The following is a 22,056-nucleotide window of genomic DNA, read 5'->3' as shown; positions in this document are numbered from 1 at the left end:
TTTATTTAGGTGAATCTGGTTCATTTTAAGTTTTTGTTGATGAATTTTAATTGTATAACGCACTGTAGACTATTTCACATTTCGTACTCTTATGTTTTTTTCTGGAGTGTGGAAAAACCAAATTATTACACCAAACAAGCCATGTTCACTGCTCTGCCGATCTTCTCAGATCTCGATTTAGATTGGCTGCACGGTGTCCTGAACTCAACACACCATTGGTGTTTTATTTCTTGCTGTTGCGCTCTTGATCCCATCAATCCCCAATCCTTATCAACGCATCACGCGCTGTATCAGCGGCGTGCATTCAGGAAGCCTTTACGTATTCTTTTGTGCGTAGACGCAATTGACGTGAACGTAGCGCTGGTGAGCGCTAGGCAAATACGCTCGCAGGTGAGAAAGGGAAGCGCATTGTTGACAGGTGGACGGAAATATTTGCCCGATAGCACAGACGAGAGATGGATTTAAATAAAACGCTGTGCGAGAGCCTGATTGTTTGGGTAAGATCCTGTCTTTTAGTTTAGCTTAACGATCACCAGAACCAGGAATCGTTTATGTATCTGCGATCAGAGCCATGACGATAGCGTTAAGTTTCCTGACGCAGGTAGTCGTTTCTTTCTGGATCCATGGTCCAAAAATACCGGAAATAAGACATTTCCATGTCCACTTCATGTAAAGCAAATGATGTGGTCGGCGGTGCATCATTACAACATTTACAGATGCGCTCATTTCCCACGCGGCACCCGTCCAGCACGCGACAATATATAAAATAGGCTAATAATCAAAACGACAAACTAGACTCAGAATGCGGTTAAACATGTAAACAACACAAACAGTCACAGCACAGCCAACTCCTTTCTCATCCGATTTAGGTGTCTAATCTGGCTAGCTAGAGTATTTGTGGAATGTCTCTTATGCAATAAGATATTCCCAGTCTCAGTTTAATATGATGTCGCTGACTGCTGACTGCGGCTTGTGATCGCGTACGGCGCGTGCTTGCTATTCTCTATTTGGCTCTGATCCATGGCTGTGTTTCCATTACGTCTGCACCAGGGTCTCTCTGAATAGTTCTCAAAAAGACTTGTAAGGTTCAAAAGACCACTATCTTTCCTAGATCATAATCTCTAAACCTGTGGTGTCTCTGTATTTTCATTCATTCTGCTGCAATGAAAGGCATGCCTATAATGGTTACCTGAATGTATAGCACATTTTAAATGCAATATTTGCTTACTAGTAACTCAGTATGACATTTATACAGAGATCTCTAATGCTTTAGTCAGAACTGAACACCCAAATTTGCCCAAATTATGTTTTTGTTCAAAAATCTTTTTAAAAATAATTATATATTTGAGTCAGGTATGTGTTTAAATAAGTTTCAGTTGTTAAATAACGTGTTTAAAATATTTTTTTTTTGGACCTTGCGTTACAACCAAATAGTTCTATACTGTAGTTGTAACCTACCACCTGACATGGAAAGGGTGGCAAATTGAAATTGTTTTTACCAGTATTTGAAAGAGATCTACAAACCTTTTCACTCTGCCACAAGGATCAGTTGGGGTCCTCTGGATGATGCATTATTATTATGTATACCTTTATTACCTTGTTAATTTATAATAAAAGAGCAATGTTTGCAGTGGTGCAACCCTGACATTTAAAGGGGCATTCGGCAACTATTTCAGCTTAATAAAACCGTTTCGAAATCATTTGGGTGGTTAAATATCCTGTTCTGGTGAGAATGGTGACTTTCCCCGCTCCCCCCAACGTTCCTAGGCGGAAAACCAACCTTGCAACATGAGGATTAACGTCCCAGTAAGTTGGAAATTGGAAGTCTCGTGAGAACGAGCGAGAAACACAAACTGCTTTATGGCAATTCGACATAAACACACACGCCGCCCTCAATGTGTATGATGTATTACCCACCTCGGTAGACATACTCCACACGATAAAGTTGGCCGGATCCGATAATAACAAATGCACATGAGCAGCGGTAGAAAGGGGGAGAAGGGTGCCGCAAGTGAGTTTTTTTTACGACATTGTTGTGAAATATACGCCTCACAGCTGTAGGGGAGCTCATTGACAAAACATGCGACAACAAAAGTGAAAATCAGCGAAGAAATAGCTAGGGTTGCTGAATGCTCCTTTAAGACATGAAATTAAATGTTGGTGGTTTAAGATAACAAAACATAGAATAATATGTTTTATTTAAATGTACTAAAAAGCAATTCAAACTAAATAGGTTTTATTGAATAATGTGATAGAGCCTACTGTATGTGTATGTCATTAATTTATCAAATCATTGTAAAAGGAAATAATGAACTTGGACACAAAAATATGCATATGTCATTGACCCAAATATAAACATTAATAACATGATGGAGCATTTTGTTAATGTTTACACCATTGTATTATTCTAGTGGGAGTTCTATATGTGGCGTTTATTAACCTTTGTTAATGTTAGTTATTACAAATATGATTGTTCACTGTTTGTTCATGTTAGTTCACAGTGCATAGAAAATGTGAACAGTTACAATTTTGATTTTAATAATGTATTAGTAAATGTAGAATTTAACATTAACTAATGTTAACAAATGCTGTAGAAGTATTGTTTATTATTAGTTCATGTTAACTAATGTAGTTAACTAATGTTAACAAACAAACCCTTAAAGTAAAGTGTTACCATCAAAAATAAATTAATGGGGCTGCACAATTATTTAAAACTGAAATCTATAATAATAGTTATAATTAAATCTTAATTATTATTATGCATATCATTAATGTGTCCTTAAATTATTGAAATATTAACATAAAATCTCAGGGGGTACATCAAGTAAATTATATTTTATATAAAAAGGGTTCAGCTGACAAAAAAGTTTGGAAACCCCTGTAGTAATACTACCCTGTAGTTTATATCATTGTTTATTCTAGTACTCTATACCCATGTTTCTTTTCTTTGTATGTGTGGCCTCAGCTGCAGACCTTCAAAACTGCAGCCCCCTGTAAGACCGTGGACGATCTGACCTCAGGGTCAGCCATGTCTCAGGCTCTGCATCAGATGTGAGTGTGTTTACATTTTATTTGACATCTATTCATTGGCGGATGCTTTTGTCCAAAGCAACTTCTATTGCTTTCATTCTGTGTATTTGATTGGTACGAGTGTTCCTTGGTAATTGAGGCCATGACTTTGACGTTGCTAGCGCCATGTGCTTCCATTTGAGCTGCAGTGTTTCCTTGACTCATTCATTTAATTCATACTTGACTGTGTTTTACACTTTTCAGTTGCCTCCCCCCTTCCTTTTCCCTTCCTGCTCTACTAAATCTTATTAGTTCTTTCCAGGTCAGCATTACTGATTTATATCTCAGCTTGTCAGTGTTTGAATATTTTATGACTTGTATTGGGTTGTCGGTAGTCCTCATAGTCATACCTGGGTTTTGATGTATATATTATTTGTTGAATAAACATTGAGTCAAGTAGGCTATAGTGAAATTTAGTATATTGTTCTTAGAGAGTCTAAGAGTATCATTTAATTCTGATTGCATTAAAGCAGGATGGCATGGGAACAAAACATATTTTATTTGATTTTACCGACTGATCTGAATGAAAGCATCTGAAAGTGTCTGAAATCGATAAGATTGAACTGCACTGATCAATATGTTTCAATTACAGAGATCCTTCATGGTTCAGTGAGAGCTGGCTGTCTCGCATTAAAGAGGATGTTGGAGATAATGTAAGACTCAAGGTACATTCATTTTCCTTTCAGACATTGGTGCTTAAATCTAATTTTGAGAAAATGTCAAGTATAAAGTGTTAAAGTCTTTTTCACTTTGTTTTTACAGCTGAACAACCTCAAAAAGGTCCTGCAGATGATTGTTGATTATTATAACGAGGTAAATGACACAGAGGTTTGGTTCATTAAAATGCTTGTTTCTGCTGTAACATGGCATTAGTCAGACTTTGAAATGACAACAAGGAATTAACCTTTAATCTAACGATTTACACATGCCGACAGTCACATGAATGTGTGTAATTGTTGGGTGGTTTAATTATAGCACGTTCTATATGACCTACAGATATTTTAATGCCTGCCGTTTTTTTCAATTTTAGCAAAAGCACAATGACCATATAATTAGATTCATTCTAATAAAGAATCTATGCTTGTATGTGTAACTCTGTATGATTTAATGTCCCTTTGTGTTCAGGTTTTAGCTCAGCAGATCACAGATTTTCCTCTGCCTGACCTGGTGCGTGTGATAGAGCAATCTGATCAAGTAGAGCTGGGACGCCTCCTACAGCTCATCCTAGGGTGTGCAGTCAAATGTGACAGGAAACAAGGTAGTAAAAGGGATAGTTCACCGAAAACCTTCAGGACTGTTTAACTCCACTTTTTGACATGCAATCAAAAACTTCCCCTGGGGAGAATCCCCATTGCCATTTTGAAGTGTGTTCGTCAAGTGGATGTGGGAAGTTCATTAAGACAGACCCTTGAACCATCAGTTTTGACTGAGAGAGCGAGTTTACTCATATGAACACTTCAACAGTATTGTGACGTCACAACAGCAACTTGCAGTGCTCGCAATTAATTTACCCACAAGTGATCCAAGGGCTTATAGTGTTCCATTTAAACCCATTGCAAGGGTTGGCAATTTGGCACTTGTGCAACAGAAGTAATGACGCACATCCAAGCTAATGAGATGGAGTGAAGTTAGTGAGGGAAGGGCTTAAAAAAGTGGACTTTAACGCAGACATGGTCGATCTGAAACGGAAGTTACGATAATCTTCCCTATTGTGACGTATATATCTGAGTGAAATGGTTTCTCAAACAAGAAGAAATGTAGGGTGGGTAGTACAAATGTAGTTGTTTACTATTGCTGTGATCAGATGGAGGGAAGGGAGTTTTTTTTTTATTAAAGATTGAATAAATCTTATCTAATCATATGGAGGGCATATGAATAAAAAAAAAATCAAAATAGTGATGTGCACATAATTCATTTTTAATAAATACTGCAATAATCCTTAAACAAGAACTGTCAAGTTTGATTTCATGGTGAATAAAAAATTTTGTCATTATTTACTCTCCCTCATTCTGTTTCAAATTTGTATTGTATTTGTATCTCCATATGCTGCTATTTGTCTTGTGATATATCTGTATTTCTTAATTTTTAATTGTTAAAAATTGTTGTTGTTTGTCCAGAGTATATCCAGATAATCATGACCTTGGAGGAATCTGTACAGCATGTGGTGATGACTGCCATTCAAGATGTGAGAGGCCATTCATTTTATTCAGATATTTTTATGTGGCCATAAATTCACCCTAATAAAGAATGAAAAGGAATTCTGACCAATTTTTTTTTTTTATTACAGCTAATGAGCAAGGAGAATATGTCTCAGTTAGGAACAGAACCTCTTGGAGATGTTGAACACCAGGTAACAAATACAAACAATATAACAATATCATACCATCCGAGAACTGTGTTGATATTGATATTGTTATTAAATACAGTACCTTGTTATATTGTTGAATGATGTTTTTTTGGTAGTTAAAGAAAGCCTTGGAGGATCTGACTGAGGTCATAGCAGAGAAAGAAGAGTTGGCACAGCGCTGTCAGGAGCTCGACATGCAGGTGAGATACTAGTTTCACTAAAACTATTGCCAAAGCATTTGCATCTACGAAGAAACAATAATATTAGGGATGTTAAGTCAAGTCACATTTATTTACATAGTGTTTTATACAATAAATATTGCATAAAAGAGGATCTTTAAAATGACATCCCCAATATTCAGCTCAGTTTAGTTGATTTAATGAATTTTGCTATCAAGCAGCTCTACAAGTATTTTGATTGTGACAAAAATGGTTGGTTTTAGAAAAAAAAATCCTTGTTTTAGATATGAATGTACAGAGGTACACAAATATTTACAAGCTGCATACATTGCAATTTGCAAGGCATTGACAGCATATGTTTTTGCGTCTGTGCTTGCAGACTGTAAGTGTTAGCTCAGTGAACAGCATTGCTGCTGTTCTGTTTGTTCATCTTCACGGATGAACTGATTTAGCCTTTGAGTGCAAGTATTTTTGGTTTGTCTCTTCAGAGGCTGATGTGTTTTTAGCTTTTACAAAGAGGTGAAATAATCGGCAATGTACAGCATTTTCATTAAATGTTTAGGTATGTATTTCCTTTTTGGAATTTGTGGTAAAAATAAATATATATATACACTTAAAGGAATATATTATTACAGGATTTGTACTGCCATGTTAACTTTCCTGCACCCATAAATGGGTTAGAAATTCATGTGTTGCTGATTCTTGACAGATTGAGTTAAAAGTATCCATGACCAATGAGAGGTAAGTCTAAACAAATGCATGGCAACCTAGCCTAACTAAAACTAACCAATCTAACCACTGGCAAACGTGTGTGTGTGTGTGTGTGTGTGTGTGTGTGTGTGTGTGTGTGTGTGTGTGTGTGTGTGTGTGTGTGTGTGTGTGTGTGTGTGTGTGTGTGTGTGTGTGTGTGTGTGTGTGTGTGTGTGTGTGTGTGTGTCTGTCTGTGTCTGTGTCTGTCTGTCTGTCTGTCTGTCTGTCTGTCTTTCTGTCTAAAAGAGCTCATGGGTTCAATGCTAAAATTACTGGGTTATCAGTTTGCTGTGGTTTTTATACTTGGGAAACTCTAAAACAAGAAGAGTAAAAGCCATTTAACATGCCTAACATTAACAGTGGATTTGTTTTATTTGCTGAATTAATTATTTTGCAAATTCAGTTTGAAACTGCATCAATTTGAATTTTATGTAAAATAGTTTGACAGCACAGGGTTTTAAAAATGCAAACCTAGTTAATAAATGTAATCGTTATAATGCACACTATAATAAATTATATAAAAAATAATATTAATTATATAAAGTTATTACTGTTTGTACTGTATTATATGTATTGGTCAAATAAATGCAGCCTTGATGAGCATAAGAGATGTTTTTCTTTCAAAATCATTAAAAGATTTTACCGACCCCAAACTTTTGATCAGTAGTGTACATCATAATGTACAACTCTAAATGCAATCCTACATTCAAATATGCCATGTATGTAATTCATGCCATGACATAATAAACATCACGTTTCCAAGAAAGCCCTGGTATTTGACCTTTTTGCCCTTTGATCAGGTGACAATGCTGCAGGAGGAAAGGAACAGCCTCCTGGCTGAAAACGACCTCTTGACTGATCGAGCCAATCAGCTTGATACTTTTGATGACCCCAGCACTCCATCAGGGAGGAAGCACAGCCAGCTACAAATACAGTTTGAGCAGCTTCAGGAGGAGACCTTCAGGTACAGCTTCATCTAACTACACATCTCACACTCTCACAAATCCAAACTAACTGGCCAAATATTGTCTGAAAAACATACTTGATATTAACCTGCTGTTGTTCTGAATATAGTCGTTGTTGCATAAGTAGACAAACATTGAAATAATGAACCAAGCGTGGGTAGAATGTCTCCGTTTGAAATACCTTGCAGTGTGAATAATAAATGAGTGTGTGTGTATGTGTGTAATATCCAGACTGGAGGCAGCTAAAGATGATTACCGCATCCACTGTGAAGAACTGGAGAAACAACTAGTGGAGCTTCAGCATCGTAATGATGAACTGACCAGCTTGGCTGAGGAGTCACGATCGCTTAAAGATGAATTAGACATATTAAGGTATGTGCTGGGTCATACGTGTTTCCATATGTAGTCTTTGCCAGTATTCTGTTTGGCTGTTTTGGGAAGTCTTTATGATTCATTTGTGTTTGTTTAGGAGCTGCTCTGACCGGGCAGTGAAGCTAGAGGCCTCCGTTGAGACGTACAGGAAGAAGTTAGAAGATCTAAGTGACCTCAGACGGCAAGTGAAAGTTCTGGAGGAGAAGAATATGACCTACATGCACAACACAGTCAGCCTGGAAGAGGAGCTGCGCAAGGCCAATGCTGCTAGAGCTCAGTTAGAGACTTACAAGAGACAGGTACCGTTCAAACGTTACCAGTTTTATTTGATTGTTTTGTTTTACTCAGCCATTAAATAGTTGTCAGGATATACCCTACTGTACAGAAGTTTTTTTTTATTTTTTATTTTTTTATAAATTAGAAATTTTAATCTGCAAGGACGGATTAAACTGACCAGCAGCACAACAGTTTTCAACATTTGGGATGATAAGAAATGTTTCTTGAGCATCAAATCAGCATATTAGCATGATTTCTTAAGGATCATGTGACACCGAAGACTGGATTAATGATGCTGGAAATTCAGCTTTGCATCAATTACATTTCAATATGTTAAATTCGAAAACAATTATTTTAATTTGTAATAATATTTCACAATATAACTGTTTGTCCTGTATTTTTTAAGTTAGTCTTGGTGAATGTAAGAGACTTTCAAAAACATTCATCTCATAAAAAATCTTACTGACCCTTTTGAACTTTTGAACATTAGTGTAGAAATGGTGACCACAATCATGTTGGAGTATTTTAAAGAATATGCATTGAGGTTCACACACAACTTCAGACTTGTAAGTAATATATCAACATTACATTGTTTCTGTAACTTCAGGGTCAGGAGCTCCACAAGAAACTGTCTGATGAGTCCCGTAGGGCTGATAACCTGGCCTTTGAGATGAAGAAATTTCAGGAGAAATATGATGCTGTACTGAAGGAGAAAGAGGTAGACAGACACGCTAACATGCAAATACTCAGACAACTAACACTGTACATTAGATGATTTAATGCCAATGCGTGTCATTTCTGTGCCACTAGCGGCACCAGACATAAAAACTCTGTGATATTTGTTTCATCAGAGGATCAGCATTGAGCGGGACACTCTCAGAGAGACCAATGAAGAACTGCGATGCACACAGGCCCAACAGGACCAGCTATTACTAGCAGGTACAGTATGATTGCAGATACCACACCTGCAAGTGTTGCAGTGTCCCTCTAGGAAATGATTCCATTTGAATGAAGACGGTCGCTCACAGACATGAATTGGTACAGACTGGCTCTGCCGAGTGCGATAAAAGTTATTCCACTCTTTCAAAGAAGGATTTGTTTGGCATAGGCAATTTAAATTTAACCAAATCAGCTAGTTCAGAGGCAGTACAACCTGTTACATTTATATTCTGACCACAGTGCAGCCTTGAACCCAGCTATTTCAGTGATCTGTCTGGGTCATTTCACAGCTCAGTAAACACAAACTGAAAATTAAATTTTGCAGATGGTATGAGAACTTGTTCTTATTTCACACTTCACAGCAAAGTATCAAACAGGAAGTCCAAGCCATGATAACCTAGCAGCTGAGATGTTGCCCATTGAGTACAGGTATGATGCATGTATGAGGTAAATCATTGCACATAACAATTTCCTATTTAAATATATTTTAAAATGATTTTTTTTTTCCTGTGATGGCAAAGCTGAATTTTCAGCAGCATTACTCCCGTCTTCAGTGTCACATGATCCTTCAGAAATCATTCTAATATGCTGATTTGGTGCTTTTAAGAAACATTTGTGTAAAACAGTTGTGCTGCTATTTTTCTGGAAGCCATTGTGCATTGTTTTTAAGGATTTTTTGATGACTAGAAAGTTCAAAAGAGCATAATTCAATTCACATTTATTTGAATAGAGCTTTTCACAATACATTTCGTTTCAAAGCAGCAATTTTGTTAATTTTAACTTAATTTTGTGCAAAAATCGAATAAAGAGTGAAGAGAAATAATTTTAAATGGCTTGTTATTACTACTGTTTATAAAATCACACTGGAAACAAGGTCATTAGGAAGACTAGAATGGCACTTGTCTTTGTAATGTCTTTGTGATTCACATACATCTTTTATGGATTAAAAATGTAGGACACCTAAATATTTTGTATATGTTAATGTGTGTACTGTATCTGCTTCTCCAGGGAGAAGTTCATCCGTCTGCAGCATGAGAACAAGATGTTGCGGCTGCAGAAGGAGGAGTCTGAGAACGAGCGCATAACTGAACTGCAGGAGCAGCTGGAGGAGGCCCGGCGTGGACGGAGCCAACTGGACACTGAGAAACGGTACAGATTGACATAATATATCATATAGAAACTATACTGTACATTCATAACGCATTTTTAAAAGTTGTACCATTTTTAATTTGACACGTTGTGCTAAAAACGAGTGCCACTGTGCCTTAGTTTTAAATGGCAAGCTTAATTGATTTTATAGATTTGACTATTGATTTCATGGGTATATTTTCATTTGGTCAGTTTCAGTCAATCTGTAAAAGCCGTCTGTATTGTTTTATGTGTATTAAGGTTAGACAGTGAAAGAATCAGCGAGCTGCAGCAGCAGGTTGAGGATCTGCAGAAGGCCTTGCAGACACAGGGAGCCAAACCTGACGATGTAAGTGTGTGTGTTTAGGCCTCTTGATGGTGCTGTTTTGGCACATTTTTGGTCAGTGTTACATAAACATGCGCTTTGCTAAATGATCTGGGCTGTTTCTCAAAAGCATAGAGAGCTAAGTTGATCGTAGAGACCATTGGTTTTTCATTCTACTTAGGCTTACGATGCTTTTGGGAAATGCACTCACAGTCCTGGTCTTTCATTTGTTTTATGTAGAGTATGCTTTGACATTTCTAGTGGTAGTGACATCATTTAAAAGTCACATTGCTTGCTTCCTTTTAAAACAGTCTCATCTGAAGAGGAAGCTGGATGCTCATATGTAAGTTTAGACATTTGATCAGATTTTTTATTTGATTTGAGCATCTTATGCACCTTCTGAAGCTGATGGTCCTAATGGTTTTTTTTTTTTTTTTTTTTTTTTTTTACCAGGGTGCAACTGAATGAGGCGCAAGATGAAATCATGAAGAAGAAAGAGTTGTTGGAGGACCTTCAGCCAGACGCTACTCAAACCAGTTAGTTCTAAATTTTGATCTGACCCTATATTTTACACCAAATTGCCCTTCATGACTTCATAGACAAGAATGAGTCACACTCACTCACCTAAACCTATGTCCAGAGTGATAAACTTTGATGTCCAGAGTGATGTTATGATCCTCTTTGAGTCAGACAGAAAATCTTTTCAACTTTAAAATACCTCTCAGTTATAGAGATAAATGTGACTTTCAGGTGTGAAAATGGACGAGCTGGCAGCTGCGCTGAAGAAGAAAGACGAGGACATGAGGGCGATGGAGGATCGATACAAGATGTACCTGGAGAAAGCGCGTGATGTAGTTACATTTTACTTCAGCTCTCAAATACGTAGCCTATTTTGCTACTGAATGACTTGTGCTCTTGCATGTTACAAAATGTATTTGACATACTGTCATTGTTTTCGCATATTAATTAACTACAATTTTAATCAGACAATATAGTATGTTTTCTTGCCTCATTTTCAGCTTTTTTGATTTTAAAAAAAAAAAAAAGAGTGGTTTTACATTTTCCAGTGGTTAAATACATCATATTGTGCTTTTTTTTTAAGGTGATTCGAGCTCTGGATCCCAAGCTAAACCCAGCCTCAGCTGAGATCCAGTTACTGAAAGCGCAGCTCTCTGAGAAAGACAAGAGGATGAATGCTCTGGAGGTAGAGCAGCCATCTCTTCTTACAAAATGCTTTGTTATTCATGTCTAGCAATTTCAGATTTAGTTTATCCCTCGCAATGTCATTCTTTCCAGTTTGTTGTTCCTTTACTCATGTTTGTTTTTGTGCAATATTTACTCAGCGGGAGTGTGAACAGGCCAAACTGAGGGAATATGAGGAGAAGTTAGTTGTAACAGCTTGGTATAATAAGGTATGTTTATAATGTACTAACTAGCAATGCTGTAAGCTATTTATTTCAATTAAATATGCGATTTTTTATTATTATTATTTTTCCCCAGTTTAACCTGTTAAAAACATTTAACGCAATTAATGCTGCATTGTTGTTTTTTTCTGACATCCTTTGGCTGTGCTACAGTATATGATCATGCTATCATTCATTCAAGTGATATAAAACCATTCAAGTGCCATAAGATGCGAAAGAAAATCAAATCCTTACTGGCGCACAGAAAGCAGCATTGAGTTCTCTTTCACGCTTGAACGGACAAAAACACACAAAATTATGCCAAAATTCCAGTTTTGTCAAGTATCCTCGTAAGCACAGTCTTAAATGAGTTAAAGAGTGTTAAATGAACATAAAGAGTTGTGAGAAAATAGGATGTGTCAGATCCGTGTCATGTGCAACAGGTTTTAAAGTGACAGGAGCCTAATAAACCTGCTGTATGTGATTAATGTTAATCAAAGATTTATCAATCAAAATCACTCACTGTGCTTTAATAATAATTAATCTATATTTCATTTATAATTTCTGCAGTGAAGACTGAAGTGTTCAATAACTTTATTACATTTCTGTATGAATCCTACCCGTTAGACCTACCTGAAAATCTTAAAGCGGTGTTACATGAGTCAAAAACAATAACTTTTTTGTGCATTTTAGCAGGGAAGGTAAAACTCTGAACCATCCCCCCTGGGGAAAAAAACCTTAGTGTTGAACCCTGATATATTAAAGGCACATCTAAATGTGACATTTATTATTATTACAATGGGTTTATGTGAAGATTGTTTTAAGGTCACTTAAATTAAATTTTGTTATATATTTTTAAGCCTATTAAATGTTAAAGTTGATAGCTTTCAATTATACTGTAATGTTGAGTGGCTATAGCCCAATTCATTTCTAATAGTGAGAAAAAAATCCATATAACAGAGACAGTGATAATGGCCTTCATTCATAGTGCTTAGTAAATTAAACAAATATTTAAAATATACTGTCTTTATGTTGTTTCTACATTATTTTGGAGATTAGATGTGAAAGTATAACAACATAAAAATATATTAAAAACTTTAATGCTATGTGCGATTAATCGCGATTAATTACAGAAAAATGTGCATTAATTATTTTTTAAAAAATATTGATTGACAGCACTAATATATATATATATATATATATATATATATATATATATATATATTAGGAAAATCACTGAAAAAATATCTCTATTACCTGATATTTAAAACTGAAATGCATGCGTCTGTTTTTAAAGAGTCTTGACTGTCGTACAGTCTGACATTACTGACATCTGAGATCTTATAGTGTGACATGGCTTTAATCTGTGATCATGTTTGTAAAGTCTGACAAGTAACAATCGTAAAGGACTATACATATCGTACAGTGTGTACCCGGCTTTTCGACATTTTGTTCATTCACACAACACATTTAAGCATTTTATTGTTTTTTTTTGAAAAATCAGCAATGATTTGCCTTGTGTTCAGTGTTTTTTTGATGTTGTTGTTGTGTCTTGTTGTGCAAAACATACAGAGTTTGAACTTCCAGAAGATGGCAATCGAGTCACGTCTTAGTGGGCGATCCAGCTCTCTATTGCAGCCTGGCCAGTCCTTCCTGGCTCAGCAACGTCAGGTGACCAACGCACGGCACACCATGCCCATCAACGTGCCTGCCACTTCTTCCAAGTAACCTTGTCCTCAGTACTTCCCCAGCTTCCTGCTCTTCTCCTCCTTTCTCTCACGTGCACACTCAAGTGACCTTAGTACACTTCTGAACAAGGGGACAAGCATGCCATGATGAACAATAGCATGTCCCCTCACTCTCTACAGTTACACATGTATGTATAATAATGTACATAAGGGGTTGAATCCTGAAGAAGGTTACTGAATCAGCACACAATGATATACAGTAGCAGTCTTTTTCACTTTCAGTACTAAACAAACACCTAACAGTCTGCAGCAGGGTCACTGAACCAGCATCGATACTAAAGGTCACAGGTCAATCTTTTGTCATGCTCACTCAGATTGTGTGGGAAGAAATGCATTCAATGCATCAACAGGTCCTGTAATGGTAGGAGCATGCATGCTTTTGCTAGGAATGACTTCCAATGATACACTATGCAGCCGTGGAATATATTTGTAATTGCGCAAGTACAACATATAAAACATTGAAAGTATATGCACACTTCACATTTTTCCCTAACTAATCAAAATGCTTAGATCAGGAGGAAGATCTATTTGGTGCTGGACACCAGATTCCTTAGTTTGTTTCTTCCTATTACAATGATTTTCTCAGACAACAAAGCTACATTAAAAAAGACATATAATCACTCTAATTGATTAAATCTTAAATCCAGGTGCTTTATTCAGCCAGTTATAGTATTTTATATTCAGTTGACTGTGATAGGACTCTTGCATGCTCTTTTAACAAGCAGAAGGGCCTTTTTATCCACTTAACGTTTCCTGTCTGTGTGAAGACCTCAATTATCAGGATTTGAACACCAGCACAGAATTATAACAGGCCATAGAAAACTGCTGTGACGGCTTTGAATGTGTTGTACGCCACTATCAAAGAATACATGCGTGACCTGTGAAACATAGTTGCATTGTTAAATGGCTTTTGCTGTATTGTGAAAATCTGCCCCTGCTTAGGTTGATTTGACTGAGCTATCTGCTAATAGACTAGCTGCTAATAGACTATTCTAGGACTATTCTATAGACAGCTAGGCTTTTTGGCCTGTGATGGGAAAATGCATATGTATTTTGAAATGCTAATATTTATGTATGATGTGTTCCAAGGAAGAAATCTTAAATTTGTGAATCAATTTTATGAGCACTGTCATTGTTTGTGAGAGATTTTGAATAAAAAGTTTGGACTCATATGGTATTAAAGTAATATTTGGAGTTAAAGAAGAAGAAGAAGAAGAAGAAGAAGTTTTATTTATATAGCGCCTTTCCAAAGCTCAAGGTCGCTTTACATGGTACCTTTATAATACATTTAACACTGACGCACAACTTTACAATCACAAAGGACACATATTATCACAATTAGGCGAAGTACATGTTAAACAGATATGTTTTTAACTGTGTCTTGAAAGCAGTCACTGATGAGATATTTCGAAGTGAAAGGGGCAGTGAATTCCATAATGTTGGCGCATTAACACTGAATGACCTTCCACCTACTGTAGATAATCGAGAACGAGGGATGGACAGTAAACCAAGTTCAGTTGATCTGAGAGAGCGTGCAGGACGGTAGGTGAAAAGTAGATCAGACAAATATGGGGGTGCAAGACCGTTTAATGCCTTATATGTTAAAAGCAATACCTTAAAGTGGATACGTGATGAAACAGGTAACCAGTGAAGGTCATGAAGCACCGGAGTAATGTGAGCAGAACGCCTGGTGGAGGTGAGAACTCTTGCTGCTGAGTTTTGGACGTACTGCAATCTTGCAATAAGTTTTTTGGGAAGGCCAAGAAATAAAGCATTGCAATAATCCAGACGTGATGTGATTGATGCATGAAAAAAGAGCACTGGCAGCCTTCATTTACACGTTATGAATAAACTGGTGTTGGTTTTAGCCATGTGGAGTAATTGCCATTTTTCATCCAGTCATTATTAAAGTATGTTTCATTTTCTTTTTTACTGGCCTTTTTTATCTTGGCCCTCCGTCTCGCCACCCATGTTAACGCTAACAAACGACGTGGATGTACAATCTTCTTCACTGCTTCTCTAATTACCACCTGTAGTAACTGGCTAGCTGCCAAGACAGATGCGCTAGATGACGTAGCCTACGTCACGTCACACGTCCCAGAGCCAATGATACCACATTCTACACACAAGAGACACCGACCACTCTGTGCACAACACATAGGCTATTTCAAGTGGAGAGAAAATAGTAAATTGAACATATATATTCACGTAGCCTTTTCGAAAACCGGGACATTCAGTGTCCCGGGAGAGTGGATAAATTTCCCGGGACAGGTTATTAAAAAGAAGGACAATCCCGGTAAAACAGGGATAGGTGGCAACCCTACTCTCACCCCTAGATGGTGCCTTAATAAAATATTTCCTAATTATTAGTGGGTGCTTGCCAAAGGCAAGGCACTCACTATTGTTATTGCTCATACTTATTCTTTTTACAGTAAATCATTCTAGAACATGGTAACTATAGTAAATCATGGTAAATCATGCTAATATAATATTAATAATGTTACCATGATGCTAACAGCAGGTTAATTATGCTAACATCTTGTTAAAACATGGCTGACACCGCCGTCGGTGTGTGAATGAGTGCGTGCATGGGTGAATGTGAGGCAATATGTAAAGCGCTTTGGTGGCCATTGGGTCTGTTAAAGCGCTATATAAATGCAGTCCATTTACCATTTAAAACATGCTAGCATCATGTTAATCATTCTAGCAAACATGCTAATCATGCTAGTATCATTTTAACAGCATGCTAATTATGCTAGCATCATGTTAATCATTCTAGCAAACATGCTATTCATGCTAGCATCATTTTAAAAATGTTAGCATTATGCTACTCATCTTGTTAAATACATGACTGCATCATGCTAATTAGGTAAACATGAAGTTAGCAACATGCTAATGATGTTAACATCATGCTGTTAGCATCATTGCAACATGCTTATTGTGTTAGCATCTTGTTAAAAACATGCTAACCGAGAGGCGAGTTTTGCCACTGCAAGCACTTACTCACATTTTCTTCAGGAAATGTACATTCTAGTTATTTTTGCAATCCCACTGTGACACTTGTAGTGCTAAAAGTACAGGCAATTCTTAAAAATCTGCAGATCTAATTTAACTTGAATATGAAAATAAAAAATGTGAACACACATTGAAGTGCTTGCTTTTAATTATGTGAAATACAGCCTATTCAAGGAAATATACAAAGAAATAGTTCCTCAGTCTTAAGATGGCACACAAACAGTTCAGCACATAAACATGACATGAGATTATGGATATCAGATTATTTATTATCATGACAAAACGTTGCTTATTTGCTGACTAATACCTATCTCTATATATTATCTGTTTAAAAACTTGAACTTCATACCCTCACCCCACAATCTGAAATCTGTGCCAACGGGTAGATGATTCTGCAATGCGTAACTTGACCTTTTCTCTTTTTTCACCTAGAACTAGGACAATGTTCATCCAGCTATTTACTCAAGTAGTTTTTGTAGACTAGGCATTACTAAGCCAATTTATGCATGTTTATTATGTGGGAGCTAAAGCCGTTTTCTCTCACACCCTTTGGGTAGATGAATCTGTAACTTGAACTTTTCTCTCTCTTTTTTCACCTGGAACTAGGACAATGTTCATCCAGCTATTTACTCAAGTACTTTTTGTAGACTAGGCATTACTATGCATATTTATGCATGTTTATTATGTGGGAGCTACAAGAACAGCTGAACTTTTACATTTAAGCAAGTTAGCAAAAAGGGCCATAACCTCCAGATTTGTTTTCTCAAAGATTTAAAATGTTAAGTGAAACATGTATAATATAATTGTTTATAATATGATTTGTTCAGCGTGCCGTTGCATGGATCTTGAAGGGGTGCGGGGTGCGTGTTACTCCTATCAATCCATCGAGGTTGAGTTTCTCACCCTCTGTGGCTGAAAATCGAAATTTTCGGAACAAACTGACAAAGAATAAGAAGAGTTCCAGTCTAGCAAGCTGCTCCCCCAAACAGACCCTCTTTCCTGTGAGAGATAGAGACAGAGTGGGGAGACGTTAATGCATTGATTCGAAATAAGTTAATAATGCACAGACTGTCGGTTTGACTTTATCAGTAATATTGTGAAATATCATTAGAATATGGAATATCTGTTTTCTATTCGAATATATTTTAAAATATAATTTATTCCTGTGATGGCACTAATGAAAGCTGAATTTTTATTATTCCAGTCTTCAGTCACATGATCCTTCAGTGCTATTTTTTAGGAATGTTTGATGAATAGAAACTAGAATAGAAAGAACAGAATTTATTTGAAAAAGTTACTTTTTGTAACATTATGTTTTTACAGTCACTTTTGATCAATTGCTCTCATGTCCTTTAAAAAAATTCTTTCTGACCCCAAACTTTTGATCAGTATTGTGAATTATTCCTACTGAAGTCTTTTTCTGAAGGTGTTTCTTCTCTCACTTTACCTGCAGAAAAGGGCATGAACGCATCCCGCCTCACAAACTTGCCCTCTTTGTCTAAAAAGTGCCCAGGATTGAACTTGTAAGGTGTCTCCCATTCATTCTCATCAAAGAGAACAGAGTGCAGTATGGGTAAAATTGCTGTACCCTGGTTGAAACGATGAATCAGAAAGAGTCAGACTTCATGTTTTGACAAATGGTTAAATTGACATTTCAAAGCGAAACATTGTTAAACAGCCACATTAAACTTAAATATTTTCAAAAAGAAGATATGCATGACTTTAATGTTAGCTGAATAAAATATCGCTCACCTTTGGGATGAAGCACTCTCCAAGGGTTGTGTCTTTATCAGCCACACGTAAGCCATTCATTGGTATAATATCTCCAAATCTCAGAATCTCATGGATGACAGCTTCAGTGAAGGGCATGTTGGCCTTATCGGCTATACTAGGTTCACGCGAGTGTCCAATCACTCTGTCTATCTCCTCCTGGACTTTTTCTACAAATAACACCATATATTTAAATGTCAGTTCCGTATGTATTATTACTAATTTGAATAGATTGTTTAAAGAACGGATTTTTTTTACCTTGTACTTCTGGGTAAGTGATGAGGTATATGAGACCCCAACATAATGTGGTGGATGTAGTTTCAGTCCCGGCCAGAAACAGGTCTAGAACACATGGAACGAGGTTCTCTTCATCAAAACCGTCTGCTGTTTCATGTGGCTTCTGGTCAGTGATGGAAGTAAAATAAGTTGCTGTATTCATACAAATACATTTAAGTTAAACAGGCTAGTTTGTAGTCATCCTGTCATTTTAATAGTTGTATACCTCCATCATCTCTATAAGGAAGCTGTCGATGTAGTCCCGAGGCTCTGAGGGGTCTAGTTCGGCCTTGTGTTTGATAACAACCTCTCTTACAAAGGCATATAATAATTTGTAGTTACTGAACATTTCGTTGTGCTTCCCTGGAAGGTGCTTCATAATGCCTGGAAATGCTTCATAGAGCTGAAAGAAAGAAAAACTGTTTTATTTTTATTTTATTTTATTTTTAAAAATGTTTTTTATTTAGTTATGGGAATTATTTTATTCTGACTTTATATTCAATTCAAAATTTTACTGAGCCCCTAAAGGGACATAGTGATGGAAAGTTTAGCTTTTTCATTAGAAACTTTGCATTCGCTCGCAAAACTTCTGTTCCCTCTCAATTTTTTGCATTCCCCCGCAAAAAAGAAAACTTGCGAAACTTTGGGGGGAAAAAAGGTACAATGTTTTTTCTCCCTCCCATTTCATATTTTTTCCATCAGCATGTCCCTTCAGGGCCTCCATAGAATTTACATCTAAACTCAAAATTGCATGAAAAGAGTCAAAATTGTGAGATATAAATTCGGAATTGTGAATAGCAAGAAACAATAGTGAGAAACAAGCTTCCATACATAAAGGACAAACATCAGAAAGAAAAATAATTAATTTACCTGCCCCCAAATGGAGCCCTCTAATTGAATGCTTTTAGAAATATATTTTAGCATTGTCCTGAACTGGTGATCAGTATAATCAAATCTCTGACCAAACACCATTTGGCAGATGATATTGGAAACAGCATTGTTGAACAGAATTGTTGGGTCAAAGGCAGCTCCTGAGAATAACAAAAATGAAATGAGTTCTCATTATTTACCTTGAACAGACGCTGATATGCAAACTTGTACTCGCCATAGTATACCTTCCTTTATTCAAGTATACCTTCCTTTATTCAAGTATACCTTCCTTTATGTTTACATTCGTATGCAAGCATATTAGGTATTGTGTACCTTTCTGTCTGTCCATCTCGTCCAGCAGGAAGCGGCTCTCTTCGCAGATGGCCAGCTCCATTGTTTTCTTTCCCAAACCAAAGTTCCTCAGTGTTGACAGAGCAAAACGTCGTTGCTTCTTCCACATCTCACCATTACTGAAGAAGAGTCCAGCTTTAGGGACACGAATAATCAGCATTTAATTATATTCCATAGAGTACAATATTGGGCCTAAACCTTTTTTTTTTTAACAAATGATCAGTGAAAGTAGGAATGTAAAATTCAGAAAATATAGATTGTCAGCCCCGGGGGTCAGTCTAAATATTGTTTAGGCTGTGTTGTTTTCTATTCATTTTGTGTGAGACTTTATGAGCATATTTTTTCTACCCTGTTACCAAGCTTTGGGATATGTTCAGAAACTGTTTAAAATACTTATTGTAATAATATAAATAAACATTGAATAACATCACAATTAAATAGATAAAATTATCAAATTAAACTAAATAGTTACACTAGAATGGGTTACAGAGGTGCAAATTTAGGAGCTAGCTAGTTTGGGACCATATTTTGGGTTTTAGTTAATGCAAAGCTTTTATTTCCTATAAATTAAAGAAAATGTTGAATAATCTGAGTAACAGGGTTGAGTGGTTGAGCTTAATGAATGCAGGCAATCCAACAATTTAGGGTGGAACTGTACTACAAAATGGTTCCAAATGATGTAACTTTTTTTTATAGTGGGATTGAAAAATAATCCGTCTGTCTTGAATGACGAGACAACAATTAGAGTTGTCCAATATACCAATCAACAATGCTTTTTCCTGAACTCTTGTTATAGGTCACAACCATTTAACCTACCATTGCCCGAATAGACACGTTTTAGCACTGGACTGTAGGGCCGGTCCACAAAGTTTTCAGCTTGAGTCACCAGGGCCTCCTTCGCCATTTTATAACCAGTAATGAATACCACTTTGTCTCTTCCTAATCGCAGACTGAAGATATTGTTGTAGGCATGGCCTAGCTGTTAGGAAAACAATGTTTCAGAAGCTTGAGTCATGTGACTAGTCTAGAACTTAAGCCCTATATTCAGACAGGGTTAACTTTACAAGGGTAGATGGAGTAATGTAATTTTACCACAGGACGTCTGTATAATGGCCAATTTGCACGGGATAAGATATCTTAGTAAAACTAGCAGAAGTGGGAGGGGTAACTCAATTTGCGCATCGCCGTCAACCTCCAGTCTTCATGTGCGTAGGCTACGTTGTTTCCTTATATATATATAAAATATAGGATATATGTGTACATTGTTCGACCGGACATAATTATTAAAAAAAAAAAAAATATATATATATATGTAATGATTACTGAGAATGCACATTCGGACAACTAAAATCACAGAATCTCTGGTAGGCTAGTTATTACTTTACCCCACCTCTAGTTAAACTAGTCTCGTCCGAATAGGGCTTAATGCAAATCATTTTGTTCATAAAAGGTTTTTTTTCAGCAAACTGCAAATATGGGCTAGAATACATGAACCAATCAATGTTATAGGATTATAATTACATCTTTTTTTATAAATCCATTTATTTTATTTACAGCTATTTGAGTTTTGTTATGTTGCTGAGGCTTGTTTGCATGGGTTAATTTTTATAATTTCTTATCAAATATTATTGCTTATCTACTATCAGTAAATGTAATATCCACTATCAAATAATTTCCTCCAGGTCATAGTCCATAATGCAAAGTATCAGTAAACAATTTGTTATGCTTTTCTAAATATAAAATATAATAAACTCTTTTTCCTGTGCTATCAACCCAGAATTGGCAATATTGTCTGCTCACCTTTGTCAGATATATATGTGACTCTTTGGAGTCAACGTTGAAGACGTTTCCTAGGAGTGGAAGAGAGAAAGGGCTTGGTGGGTAATTCGGTGGGTTTCTGTTCTTCAGGTAGTCTGCCACAAAAAGAAAAGCCACTACGAAGAGCAAGAGTCCCTTAAAATCAAGATACTCGAGAATTGCAGTTAACGCCATGACAGGGAAAGAAGGAAAATGTGAGGTTAGCAGAATATTTTGAACAGGCAGTCTTTGTCCATCTGTTCAGCCTGCCACTCCCCTCAGATTTGGCCTAATGTTTTGAACAAAGAGCGGACTCAAAGTTACACAAGATCTTGATGGATTAGACCACACCTGTTGTGCGAAAGATGTGTGAATGTCAAATGTATGTCGGCTATACATTTTAATGATAAGTCTTCCTCAGATTGAGTTATTATCTACAGCATGAGTGAAACTATAGCAATGAGGTGGACTATTGA

General features: G+C 36.5%; 2 protein-coding genes across 3 annotated transcripts; one reads left to right on the top strand and one right to left on the bottom strand.

Annotated features, from left to right (window-relative positions):
* Nucleotides 1-333: 333 nt before the first annotated feature.
* Nucleotides 334-14,671, top strand: hook1 (hook microtubule-tethering protein 1). Of its 2 annotated transcripts, none has more exons than XM_077221085.1 (22): nt 334-497; nt 2,966-3,051; nt 3,662-3,734; nt 3,832-3,882; nt 4,195-4,327; nt 5,187-5,254; nt 5,357-5,419; nt 5,533-5,616; nt 7,146-7,309; nt 7,542-7,682; nt 7,780-7,981; nt 8,566-8,676; nt 8,810-8,897; nt 9,260-9,326; nt 9,906-10,046; nt 10,287-10,374; nt 10,662-10,693; nt 10,804-10,886; nt 11,101-11,201; nt 11,453-11,554; nt 11,694-11,762; nt 13,326-14,671. In XM_077221085.1, the coding sequence occupies exons 1-22, from the start codon at nt 456-458 to the stop codon at nt 13,479-13,481; spliced, it is 2,145 nt and encodes a 714-aa protein (XP_077077200.1). In that variant the 5' UTR covers nt 334-455; the 3' UTR covers nt 13,482-14,671. The 2 variants fall into 2 exon arrangements, with proteins under 2 accessions (XP_077077200.1, XP_077077201.1); XM_077221086.1 differs by having other exon boundaries at nt 343-497; nt 3,662-3,722.
* A 2,545-nt stretch (nt 14,672-17,216) lies between these two features.
* On the bottom strand, nt 17,217-21,877 carry cyp2n13 (cytochrome P450, family 2, subfamily N, polypeptide 13). The gene is made up of 9 exons (XM_077221093.1): nt 21,584-21,877; nt 20,600-20,762; nt 19,766-19,918; nt 19,433-19,593; nt 18,789-18,965; nt 18,545-18,686; nt 18,269-18,456; nt 17,964-18,105; nt 17,217-17,515 (listed from the first exon to the last, which is right to left on the bottom strand). The coding sequence occupies exons 1-9, from the start codon at nt 21,773-21,775 to the stop codon at nt 17,340-17,342; spliced, it is 1,494 nt and encodes a 497-aa protein (XP_077077208.1). The 5' UTR covers nt 21,776-21,877; the 3' UTR covers nt 17,217-17,339.
* Between the last annotated feature and the right edge of the window lie 179 nt (nt 21,878-22,056).

This window comes from Siphateles boraxobius, unplaced genomic scaffold, assembly GCF_051911475.1.
Source record: "Siphateles boraxobius isolate OS27281-9 unplaced genomic scaffold, OSU_SipBor_1 8, whole genome shotgun sequence".
NCBI classification, from domain to species: Eukaryota; Metazoa; Chordata; class Actinopteri; order Cypriniformes; family Leuciscidae; genus Siphateles; species Siphateles boraxobius.
The sequence above is the reverse complement of the archived record's forward strand: the minus strand, read 5'-3'. Positions and strand labels throughout refer to the sequence as shown.